The sequence below is a fragment of the Dermochelys coriacea genome, chromosome 3 (assembly GCF_009764565.3).
Source record: "Dermochelys coriacea isolate rDerCor1 chromosome 3, rDerCor1.pri.v4, whole genome shotgun sequence".
Lineage (NCBI taxonomy): Eukaryota > Metazoa > Chordata > Testudines > Dermochelyidae > Dermochelys > Dermochelys coriacea.
Window position 1 is genome coordinate 18,531,868 of NC_050070.1, and position 13,376 is coordinate 18,545,243.

Sequence of the window (13,376 nt, forward strand, 5' to 3'; positions counted from 1 at the left end):
TGTGTGGCATACAGAAACATGAACATTCTTCATTCATCACATGTTTTCTCTTCCTCTTGCTGTGATAACAACCCAGGGAATAAAAAGGATGCCACTTCCAAAAGAATTAATCCAGCAGAAGAAATGTGGACTAATCTATCAAACAACAACACAACCCAGGAAGTGGACAAGCAAAACCACACTGAAATTATAGTAGTACAGTACCTTATATTGGGTAGAGCAATTATTTTTAAATACTATAGGTCTGCAGATTCCCATCTGTTCTACTGGATTTTCCTTTGTCTTTCAAGAAGAGAATAGAAACAATTTTACCATATCATTACAATCTTTCCTTTCAACAACAATTGAATGTTTATTTTAGATTGTACATAAAAGGCAAAGCTCAGCCATTTAGATAAAAAAATCTAACAATTAATTTCCTCCTTTAAACAAAATAATAATAATAATCTGCACTACTACAGCTTCAGGTGGCCAGTATCTTTATTCCCCACAACCTCACAAAGGTTGTCTTAGAAAGGAAATTCTACCCATGATGCTCAGGACATAAGTCCAAAAGTTAAAAAGAATTTCTTCCTTGACTGAGTTTGAAAGTGTGTTTGTAAGTAATTCTTCTTAATAAAGCAGGCAATTATGAGCTAAGAGCCCGATCCTGCAACACTTACCAGAAGGATCACAAAGTTAATGTGGTTGCATGTATGAGGAAGAGCTCCAGGATTGAGCCCTAAATGTGTGGTTGGGGCCATCTTGTTATAGTGGAGCACTCTTTTCAACCACAAGGGGTACTATCTGGTCATCAAGGAAACAAGTTTCAGAGTAGCAGCCGTGTTAGTCTGTATTCGCAAAAAGAAATGGAGTACTTGTGGCACCTTAAGTGAGCTGTAGCTCACGAAAGCTTATGCTCAAATAAATTTGTTAGTCTCTAAGGTGCCACAAGGAAACAAGTGTTACTGCAGAGAAATTTCCTCCTCCCCTTACAAAGATGTGCAGTGAAAAAAGCTGTAAGAATGGCTGATTGAAAGACATCTGGGGGAGAACGGTTTTGGGCAGAAAAAACTAAATTACCTGGGGTCACAGAGCTGGGCTGAGCAACAAGCTGGGTTGTTTTCTCTGTTCACATTAGTGTGTGTGCATATGTGTCCACATGCATGAGTGTACATACACTTGTGTTAAGTTGTTTTGTTATAAATGCAGCGTTGCCAACTCTTGTGATTTTGTTGCATCTGTCATATTTGGTGTTTTTCTTAAAGCACCAGTTCTTAGAGGCATGTGGCTAGGAAAGCTCAGTTTTCATTAAAAAGAAAAAGTAAGATGCAAAACCTCATGCTTGCAAAGAAAAGATTGAAAAATATTACCCCAGTATACCTGAAAGGCAAATAAAAGAATCCAACTTTGAAAAATAACCTCATGATGTTTAATCCAACCTCATGATATTTTGGGATCTGACTCAAGATTTTTGAATGCTTAAGAATGGCAATATTGTAAATATTATTCCTTAGGGGAAACCCAAACTGGAACAACATGTAACTTGATTATCATGTCTGTGATAAAACTCTGTCCCATTCCAATTTCTAAAACTAGCCTAAATAAATAAAAATAAAGAGTTTGGGTGATAAGTTAGGATGGGAATCGCAATCTTTTTACACATATTTTCACCTAAAGCTACGATGACATTACAACATATTTACTAATTGATGACATGAAATTGGTTCCTTATTAAGAGTGATAAACTAACAATGATCCAGTATTTTTAAGATTCCAAACTTGTACTTTAAAACCAGCACTGTTAAAAATCAGCATCACACATATCAAGAGAAGAGTTAAAGTCTTTACAGGTCTACGCAGGCCAACAATTTGCTATACTCCTAACAAATGATTAATTACGTCATTTGAAATTAATCCCTCTCTTGCAGGGTTTGACAGCATTTGAGGTGGTGAAGAAAAGAGAGAGAGAACATGAAAAGTAAAAAGTGAGAGTGAGAAATATAATCAGGGAAACAGGAGTAAAACAAATAGGGTTCAGTTCACTGCTTCTAATTCACGGGGAAAGTATTTATAGATGTAAGGGTCACTGTTAGCCTGGCTGGTAAACAGCAGCAGCTGGTTCAAATTTTGCCTCTAGGATTTCATTCATTTTTACTGCTGACAAATACACTCAGTGAATCAATGCCAGCATAACGTATCGTCTGCACAGGCATAAAAAATATAATAATTTGAAAAAATAACCTAGATACTATGGAGGGAAAGAAGATATTCAGCCTAATTTCAAACCAATTCAAGTCTCATGGATTTGGAAATGCCGTAGGCTGCATGTGTGAGCTTATCCATGGTCACATTCCACCTCGTGCTCTGCTCAACAGCATTTAAATACAAGTTATTCTCTATAGGATAACGCACATTTTACTTCTTAGAACAAAACACTGACGTTACCAAAAGTAACCTCCTAGGAATCTTCTTAGAACTCATACTAGTGACCTCATTGTCCTACTGCAACCAGAATTAGCAGCATGTCATCCAACAATTAATCTTATATCTCATTGCTTAACATGCATCAGCCATTCTGACCACTTCAATAAAGCCCTAATAACAGTGGAACTGTCATTTCCGGAAGTCTTTTGCCAGTCTGTTTTAGCTAAATATCTGTAATAGGTACTTGAACCACAATTATGAAAATGGCTAAGGACAGAGAACAGAGTTTACTGTCACTGCAATGCACACTGGAACTGATAATGAGGGTGGCTTTATAAATATGGCATGCCTTATTCCAACCTTATAGTTTATGGGTTTCTAGAAAAGGTATGGAACTTAAAAGAATTTCTTTTTGAATGTGCAGAAGATGACGGGGGGTTCCTTGTAGCAATTTTTCCAAGGCTGTGAATAGCCTGTTTAGAATACAGCTAAAATAAGAAAAGGCTACTTAAACTAATCCAAGATGTCCCTACCGGGCGGAACTGTACTTTGCATATGTATATGAGCACCTTCATGAACAGAAACAGTATGTGCATGATTACTGCGTAGGCAACATTATTTCCAGTTTAGTGGAACATGATGCAACCGTTATGTATCATCTGAGACAACCACAAGGGATGTGCTTGCTGAAGCAGCCTCGTATCAAGTCATACAACTCTTGGTGCCTATATACTACGGAGATTGGTGTGCCATAAACAAAAGACAGAGAATTAACATATACTCTTGGAATGTGAAATGGTGCTTTCAAAGGAAAACTGATGGTTTCAATGTGTGCAACTAGACACCCAATATTGATATGCCCATGGTCTGAAGATGACTGACCAGTTGCGTAACGATTAAACCACTGGTCCCCAAACTTTTCAGCATCACACCCTCCCTTACCTCTGTCTGTACAGGGGATGCCGACAGAGGTAAGGGGGCCAAGGCTGGGGCTGCAGGTGGAGGCGGGCCTGGGACTAGGGGCGGGGCCGGAACACAGCTGGGAGCAGAGCAGGGCGGTGCTCCCTACCTACCGCAAACATTCCTTCATGTCCCCCTAGGGGGGCGTGCCTCACAGTTTGGGGATCTCTGAATTAAAGGTTTTAAGAGATGCTTAAACCAACATACTACATGTTTGCAACAGTACTGGTTCTGAGGGTCAAGATTGCAACATGCTTTGGCAGAAAAAACAGAATAGCTAGGAAAACCTGGCACGCAGGAAAGGCATAAAAGTAACTATATGACAGGTGCTCCCGTAGATCTCACTTCCATACTCCACTCAACACTTCATGGGTCTGATAGTAACAACAATTTTCAGACTCAGGATTTTACAGACATCAGCTTTTGGAGAAATCTGGCACAGACGTTCCTGTGCATCATCAATCCAGCCACCAGCTGAGCAGTCCATTCACGTCCCAACCTCCCAAAGATTTTATATATATAAACACTGATTCTGGCTGCCCTCCAGCTCACAACCCACTCTGCCTTAATAATTAGAAATAAAACAATCCCAGAACAATTCACACTCAAATAGGGTAATCTGTTTTCAGGGTCTGCTCGTTTGTGCCACACAACACAATGTACCATCCAGTTTTGGTGGAGCTGCTGGCCAGCTGAGCTGCTGGAACTGACAGCAAGCTGGGTGAAGCCCCACTAGATGGTCCTGAGGTCTGTCACACAACATTATTTCTACCTTACTCTCCATGAAGCCTCCCAGTGAGCAAACACTGGAGCCTAACACTACCCTGCACACGCATGCAGTCAGACCTCATGTAGAATCAGACTCTGGGCACAGACACAAGCAGTAAACTTACAGGCTACACAGCTGAATTGCTACCATATGGCTACCGATCTAGATCGCAGGGTGGTCTGTCTCACTTAGTGACCCCAGCAGGAAACTGCATCAGAGCAGAGATTATTCCTTTGCTCTTACTCTATTAACCCATGCTGCCTCTCAGGTTACTAGCTACCCCTGAGCTGGCCTGAGGTTAGAGGTCATGCTGGCTGCTCAGCAGAGAACCTGGTTCAATTCCATGTAATGTACTGCAGGGAACAAGTGTAACCCACACACCTCCTGGGTGTGGTGTTCTGTCCCATCTAGTGGCACCGAGACACGAGAGAGAAAGAGGAGTTTGCTCTACAGCCTTAGCTAACAGCTAGGTGGCTTTTAGCTCATGCAGGAGAGGCTCATGCACTAAGCTCCCGAGGTCCCAGGTTCAATCCCGATGACTGTGATCTATCAATGTTACACAAACACCAACCTGAGTTCTATCAGCAGTACCCTGGGCATCCCTGCTCTGTCCAGCTGTGAACTGATCTTGGGTCTTCCTAAAAATCAAGGGACCGATGGCTATAGCATTTCCAGACCTTGAAGGCCAGTACTGGGTGACTGTGAGAGACTGACAACCATTAGGAAAATGAAATAGGTGATGAGCTTTCAGCCCTGGTGGCCACTGTGCATTAATTACGTTGGTTTACATTTTGAAGGTTATTTGAAAAGAAGAAAGGCCTAGACACTTTTTTAATGTAAAAGTTAAATATAAGCTTAAATTTTCCTTTATGCTTATAAACAGCCACCTCCCCTGCCCTGCAACTCCATTAGGAGAGGCCCTTTGTCACAGGTCAGCACTGCTAGCATGGCAGGCAAGCTAGCAGAGATCAAGAGTGCTAATAGAAAATGCAGCATGCCTGCATTTTTTGAAAGTGAACCTGCCAAGTTTTAATTACCTACACCTGCTGGAGACATAGCGTCGCTATCTAATGAATCAGACAATGGTTAAAATATGTTAGTGTGTGTGTCAGGGGTTAACTGCTTGTACTTTCTCCTCTGTCTCTCTCCCATGTGGTGCCCAGCCTAACTCGGCACTTTGCCTCAACAATTTTATAGGGTGCAGGGTAGAGGAAAAGGACTAGTACCCTACTGCTGTCTCCTTCTTCTTGTATCAGGAAGAACCAAAAGTTTGTGTGCAGAACTATCTCAAGACATGTTAACAATCCCAAATGCAGATGATTCATTACAAGAACTTTATGATCACTAGCATGGAAATGGTTCCACATAGAACCTAAAATAGACCTATGGGTCAGAAAAGTGCATATGCAAGCAGAGTTATCACTGGCCTGGACAGTCAACAAAAATACCGCTATTGCACAACTTCTTTTCTTCCACCCATGCTTTTATTTAGGAAGGGAAGAGTGAACTCCCATCAGAACCCTTCATTTACTATATTTTTCAAATATGTCATCAGGTACATTACACATCGATTTACAGTATAATCCAACAGTCGTTAAGGCAACTGGTTACTAAACTAAAGCATATTTATGCTGTAAATATTTCTACAAGTTGGAGATTCTGCTGGATCCCCTCTGCCCGCTTTCTCCCCTGTGCACTCTAGAGAAACTGCTATCAAAGTCCCTAGTGATCGTTTCCTGGCTATGTCTGAAGGATTGGAATATATCCAGACCTTCCTTGACCTTTTTACTACCTTTTATATACATACCTTTGATAATTTCCCCTTCCCTGACATTCCATCACTCTTTTATGTTGGTTCTCCTTCTATCTCCCAGGCTGCTCTGTCAGTCTCTCCTCAAAGCAGAGGAGAAGAGGAAGAGGTCACCCTAGGACAGAATGTAGAGGAAAAAGAAGAGGAGGTGAAGAACACTGAGGAACTCCAATAGATGGAGATTAGAAGAACAGAAATTGCTGCCCAAGCAGATAGAGAACATGTGGCTGGAGAGACTGGAGGGTAATCAAGAGAGGACAGAGCTGCAGAACCAAGAGCAGACAAGATGCCAAGGAGGAAGGAGATTAACAGCATAAAAGTAAAAGGAGATGGAATTCAATCCTCCAGACCCAGTTTGGAGAAGTCCACTGGAACTTTGGTGAGAACAGTTCACATGGGGTAGAGAGGGGAAATGGCAGACTGGGGCAGAACTAGCAGTGAATCTGCAGTGAAGAAGTTCATGTGGCTGTTGTTGACAACGTGATAGACATATTTATAAGTGAAGGGGACAAAAGGAGATTGTGTATAAAGAAAAAATGGTTGGCTTTTCCAAGGATACTAAGGTATATTTGTACACAGAGAAACAAAAGGTTCAGCGTGAGGAAGTAGAAAGGATAGCAGGACAAAGGAGGAGAAGCTAGGACAAAGGAGGAGGAGCTAGGACAAAGGAGGAGGAGCAAGCAGCCAGACAGAGGAGTTGGAAGAAGAGAGGAGTTGGAAGATCTCAAGTTTGGTAACTGAGAAAAATGTAAGGAGAGGAAGTTGGAAGAGGAGCATGGTAGTAGATGGGAGTAAATGGGACAGAAGAATATAATTTGAGATCCTGTCAATTTTCTCCTTTACAGTGTTGGCAAGATCGTGGATATGAGAGAGATGATGTAGAGGGAAAAAGGGCTTGAGGAGGTAGTTGAAGGTGAGAAACAGGTTATGAGGACTCCAGGCATTGAACTCAATGAGGGAGAAGCAGAGTTGCTTTGGGAGTGAGGGGGCAGTGATAAAAGAAGAAAACAGACATGTAATGGAGGAAATCTACGGGGTCATATGATTCCTCTCATGGCATTTGGTTGTACGATAGTAGGAACAGAAAAAATAGGCAAGAGGGATTAGCCAAGGCCAGGGTTTTGTGAGATGACAGTGAAGTGAGAGAAAGGGGAAAAAAAGGCAATTGTGGAGTTCACAGAGGACAGGAATGGAACATGAGTAGCAGAGAACTCAGGGATGCTGATGCATTAGATTAGAAGTTACAGAGCAGGCAGGAAGAAGTTTAGGTGTTGGAGGGAATCACACAATACTGACAGAAATAGGACAGTGATCAGAAAGAGGGGAATTCTGTGATAAAAAAAGTAAGAGAAGGAGCAGTGCTGGTGGAATGAGGATGAATGAGTGGCCATGAATGACAGCACTGATTCAGGATCAAAGGTCAGTTGAGGATGTGAGGGCCAGAATGTAGGAGGCTAAATGGCGAGAAGGAATGCTAGTGTGAAAAGTAATAGAGGATCAGTGGAAGAATCCAAGGTAAAGAAAGAGGAAGAGTGATACATCATAAATTAGAAAAGAAGCAGGAGGGAAGACATGCCAATAGACAACTTCTGCATGGAAAAGAGAGGGAAGAGGAGTCACACATTGTAGTGCTCAAAGGAGGAGGAATGAGCCTGCAGGGGAAGGTAGGAGCATTTGGCCAGAACAGCAGTAAGATTCTCCAAATTTTAGAAAGAGACAGACACTGGTACAAACCCCAGCCCATGCTAGAGAAATATTTCATCATTGTGAGAGAATTTCTTCTCACAATGGATATTGCTTCCCTCCACTCCCAAATAATACAGAACAGAAACACTCAAAAAGGATTTAAACATAGCCAATAAAAGGTGTTTGTCATAGACTGACCATATCCTGTAACATCCTAAACAAACCTTACAGAATTAAGATTAACTTAATTCAATGAAGTTTAAGATTGCCTAATTAGAGTTAATACCTTTGGGGTAACATAGTATTAAAAATGAAATTGTGTATATGTTATTGTGGCATTGCATGTGCCTTCTCTAGCAGGAGGGGGATGCTAATCTATTTCCACTGTTATCAGCCCTTTGAAGCCACCCTGTGGAAAGGTGCTCACATAATAGTTCAAACTGGATTCTCCAGAGACCAGCTGACAAAGGAAGGATTTTTGAATAAATAACTTGGTTTTAAACTGGCTCAGGATCTTCTTCCTGATCCAGCAAATGGATAGGATCCCTGATCTTGAGAGAGCTCCAATCCTTAGGAAGGATTGAAAGGCTTGGGCTACTGAGGCCCCATAAGACTGTGTGCTTGTTCTGAGATGAAGTTGCGGTGAACTCGTACCCACAAGGAATTCCTGTGTGTGAGGATTTGAAGGACTGCTCCTTCCAGAATCCATGTTAGGGGTGGGGTGGACCATGATAAGCTTATTAGCATGCATGTGGGTTCTTGATTGGTTTTAATCCGTTTTCTCTGTAGTGCTTTTTTATCTTAAGAGCGAGCTTTGTGGTACTTATTACTGTTGACAATCGCTCTGTTATCAATCTCTGAAGAGAAAGCAAGCAGGAGTGTTTGAGCAGCTTGTCTCTGCTGGGAATAACACAACGAAGGCAGGGAACTATGAAGCCTGGAAATAACCCAGTCAGAAGGGCCAGTCAAGGGTCCTCACCAAAAAAGGCAACAGCTGGAGTGCTGGAAGCCTGACAGTGGGTGGTGCCCTTGCTAAACCACTGAGGGGAAATAGAAGGTGCAGTTGCCCTGAACAATGACAGTATTAATATTTACAAAACTAAATGTCCTTAAATTGATAAAAAAACTGTGCACTATACGTGTGTTTATCTTATATTCGTTAGCCTCTAATAACATGACCAAATTTTTAAAAGGACAATGGTCATTCAAATGGCTCTTTCAAAATCAGTGTAGGGCACACATTTCCTGAGGGCTTTAATTATGATGGCACTAGATTGCATTAAACTCACATTTTCCCAATACCCCATAAACTGCAGCTTGAGAGGCTTATGGAATTGACCAGGACCTAGAGCCTGTCCTTACTAACATTGGTGTTTTACATGCAGTGGCTATAGCAGCAGTATGAAACTGAGCAATTGTGACTGCAATTCTATTCAGAAAAGAGCAAAATTTAAGTCCATTCTCTCCTTCAGCTTCCAGTACAATGTAAAAATGCTATAAACGTGGGAAAGGAAGGAACCAGGACAGCAGATGAGAAATGGAGAGGATGTATGGCAACAAATAGGTCAGACAAATGGAGCATTCCCAACACCAAGACTTAATGTTTTTTTGAACAAGAATATTTTCTGATATGTCATCAAAAAGTATGATCTATGGAAAAGAACGAGTTTCCCCACTACCTCTCATGGTTCTTCCTTTCCACCTAATTAGTAAATTTAAAGCTCTGATACTCTGTATAACATGTTCAACAAAAACAAACATTATACAAAAAGTGCATCCCAAGATACCTGCTAATATTCTCTTGCACAGAGGTTATTGCGGCTAAGGTTCAGAGCCACAACCTCTGGCTCCTGCATTGTGTTTCCTTGTTACACTGCTCTGCTCTGGTAGAAGCTGCGTATAATGGACTAAAATGCTACTCTGTGAAAGCACTCTGTGCCAGCGCTTCAGAGATCACGATTTTAGCCAATTTCACTTTGCTGCTTCTAGGGCAAACAACAGAGCGGCATATCAGGGAAGAACAAAATAAAAAAACCCCACAATATGCAAAGAGAGAGACAGATACAAACAGGGGGTTGAGAGGAGGCAGGTAACATAATATGAAGGAAAAGGGTATAGAACAGGGTTGTGAATGAATAGGAACCCTGGACTATTCCCTCCCAAATAGCATAATATCTATAGCCACAAAAAATCCATAGTTTTCTGAGGGTTTGAGTGACCCAGAGAATGTTTCTAATTATTTGGTTTAAAAAATAAAATCATGGATAGGAGAGTCCTGACTATACCCTGGGTGTGCTACAGAGAATCTATTACAATTTCATGAAAAGGATTGTTTTTTCCCTTTTTTTCCTTAACATTAAAAAAAAATCAAAATTATATTGTCAAGGCTGGAAGAACTGAAATTTCATCTACCAGCTCAGGTTTCAGAGTAGCAGTCGTGTTAGTCTGTATTCGCAAAAAGAAAAGGAGTATTTGTGGCACCTTAGAAACTAACAAATTTATTTGAGCATAAGCTTTCATGAGCTACAGCTCATTTCATCAGATGCATTCAGTGGAAAATACAGTGGGGAGATTTATATACACACAGAGAGAACATGAAACAATGGGTTTTATCATACACACTGTAAGGAGAGTGATCACTTAAGATGAGCTATTACCAGCAGGAAGGGGTGGGGGGAAGGAAGAAAACCTTTTGTAGTGATAATCAAGGTGGGCCATTTCCAGCAGTTGACAAAAACGTATGAGGAACAGTGGGGGGGTAGGGAGGCGGAAATAACATGGGGAAATAGTTTTACTTTGTGTAATGACCCATCCACTCCCAGTCTCTATTCAAGCCTAAGTTAATTATATCCAGTTTGCAAATTAATTCCAATTCAGCAGTCTCTCATTGAAGTCTGTTTTTGAAGTTTTTTTGTTGAAGAATAGCCTCTCTTAGGTCTGTAATTGAGTGACCAGAGAGACTCAAGTGTTCTCCAACTAGTTTTTGAATGTTATAATTCTTGATGTCTGATTTGTGTCCATTTATTCTTTTACGTAGAGACTATCCAGCTTGACCAATGTACATGGCAGAGAGGCATTGCTGGCACATGATGGCATATATCATATTGGTAGATGCGCAGCTGAACGAGCCTTTGATAGTGTGGCTGATGTGATTAGGCCCTATGATGGTTTCCCCTGAATAGATATGTGGACAGAGTTGGCAACAGGCTTTATTGCAAGGGTAGCTTCCTGGGTTAGTGGTTCTGTTGTGTGGTGTGTGGTTGCTGGTGAGTATTTGCTTCAGGTTGGGGGGCTGTCTGTAAGCAAGGACTGGCCTGTCTCCCAAGATCTGTGAGAGTGATGGGTCGTCCTTCAGGATAGGTTGTAGATCCTTGATGATGCATTAGAGAGGTTTTAGTTGGGGGCTGAAGGTGATGGCTAGTGGCGTTCTATTATTTTTTTTGTTGGGCCTGTCCTGTAGTAGGTGACTTCTGGGTACTCTTCTGGCTCTGTCAATCTGTTTCTTCACTTCAGCAGGTGGGTATTGTAGTTGTAAGAATGCATGATAGAGATCTTGTAGGTCTGCTTGATAGAGATCTTTGTCTCTGTCTGAGGGGTTGGAGCAAATGCGGTTGTATCATAGAGCTTGGCTGTAGACAATGGATCGTGTGGTGTTATCTGGGTGAAAGCTGGAGGCATGTAGGTAGGAATAGCGGTCAGTAGGTTTCTGGTATAGGGTGGTGTCTATGTGACCATCGCTTATTAGCACCATAGTGTCCAGGAAGTGGATCTCTTGTGTGGACTGGTCCAGGCTGAGGTTGATGGTGGGATGGAAATTCTTGAAATCATGGTGGAATTCCTCAAGGGCTTCTTTTCCATGGGTCCAGATGATGAAGATGTCATCAATGTAGCGCAAGTGGAGTAGGGGCATTAGTGGACGAGAGCTGAGGAAGCATTGTTCTAAGTCAGCCATAAAAATGTTGGCATACTGTGGGGCCATGCGGGTACCCATCGCAGTGCCACTGATTTGAAGGTATACATTGTCCCCAAATGTGAAATAGTTATAGGTGAGGACAAAGTCACAAAGTTCAGCCACCAGGTTAGCCGTGACATTATCAGGGATATTGTTCCTGATGGCTTGTAGTCCATCTTTGTGTGGAATGTTGGTGTAGAGGGCTTCTACATCCATAGTGGCCAGGATGGTGTTTTTAGGAAGATCACCGATGGATTGTAGTTTCCTCAGGAAGTCGAAGTGTACCCAGAAGTCACCTACTACAGGACAGGCCCAACAAAGAAAATAACCGAACACCACTAGCCATCACCTTCAGCCCCCAACTAAAACCTCTCCAGTGCATCATCAAGGATCTACAACCTATCCTGAAGGATGACCCATCACTCTCACAGATCTTGGGAGATAGGCCAGTCCTTGCTTACAGACAGCCCCCCAATCTGAAGCAAATACTCATCAGCAACCACACAACACACAACAGAACCACTAACCCAGGAACCTATCCTTGTAACAAAGCCCGTTGCCAACTCTGTCTACATATCTATTCAGGGGACACCATCATAGGGCCTAATCTCATCAGCCACACTATCAGAGGCTCGTTCAGCTGCGCATCTACCAATGTGATATATGCCATCATGTGCCAGCAATGCCCCTCTGCCATGTACATTGGTCAAACTGGACAGTCTCTACGTAAAAGAATAAATGGACACAAATCAGACGTCAAGAATGATAACATTCAAAAACCAGTTGGAGAACACTTCAATCTCTCTGGTCACTCGATTACAGACCTAAGAGAGGCTATTCTTCAATAAAAAAAACTTCAAAAATAGACTCCAACTAGACACTGCTGAATTGGAATTAATTTGCAAACTGGATACAATTAACTTAGGCATGAATAGAGACTGGGAGTGGATGGGTCATTACACAAAGTAAAACTATTCCCCCCCCCCCCCCGCACTGTTCCTCAGATGTTCTTGTCAACTGCTGGAAATGGCCCACCTTGATTATCACCACAAAAGGTTTTCTTCCTTCCCCCCCATCCCTTCCTGCTGGTAATAGCTCATCTTAAGTGATCACTCTCCTTACAGTGTGTATGATAAAACGTACTGTTTCATGGTGTGTGTGTGTGTGTGTGTGTATATAAATCACCCCACTGTATTTTCCACTGAATGCATCTGATGAAGTGAGCTGTAGCTCACGAAAGCTTATGCTCTAATAAATTTGTTAGTCTCTAAGGTGCCACAAGTACTCCTTTTCTACCATCTTAGTTTTTATTGAATGCACATTTTACTATCCCACATACAAGAGACTGGTGTAACTTAAAGAAAAGTGCCCTGGAGGATCAATCACTCAGCAGTAGTTGTTTTTTTAATTCAAGGCATAATGGTCTCTATTTAAGAAAAACACCAAACCAATCTGGAGCAGCAGTAACTGCCCAGGAATTGCAATAACTCAGACTTCGCTGCATGTTAACTATGAGCACCTGTGTGCTGCAGTCCTCATTAATGGGGCAAAGATGGATTTTTGCAATCACCAGGAGAGTAGTATGATTGTAACTAGTAACTAGACTGTAAATAATTTTTAAAAAGGTACATTTGGCTTATTGACTTTGACAAAGTCTCTGTACCAGAGTGATATATTCTAAATTTTGGATCTCAAAAGGGTTATCTCTGCTGCCAAAAATCTACTTTAAGTCCCCTTACAGGCTAAGAATATCCTTACATAGGATTAGTATTATATACTGGTAATGCTCTTAG

At 41.7% G+C, this 13,376-nt stretch overlaps 1 protein-coding gene across 5 annotated transcripts in view; it reads right to left on the minus strand.

Moving 5' to 3' along the window:
• KLHL29 (kelch like family member 29) overlaps positions 1-13,376 on the minus strand; it is a 614,706-nt gene that overhangs the window by 457,497 nt on the left and 143,833 nt on the right. For 2 of the 5 annotated variants that reach the window (XM_043510167.1, XM_038395784.2), the window contains exon 1: positions 5,943-6,060. The exons of the other annotated variants lie outside the window; for them this stretch is intronic. In XM_043510167.1, coding sequence (XP_043366102.1) covers positions 5,943-5,969 — 27 coding nt within the window. In that variant the 5' untranslated portion in view covers positions 5,970-6,060. Of the gene's footprint in view, positions 1-5,942; positions 6,061-13,376 lie in introns of those variants that run through there. 5 annotated transcript variants of the gene reach the window in all.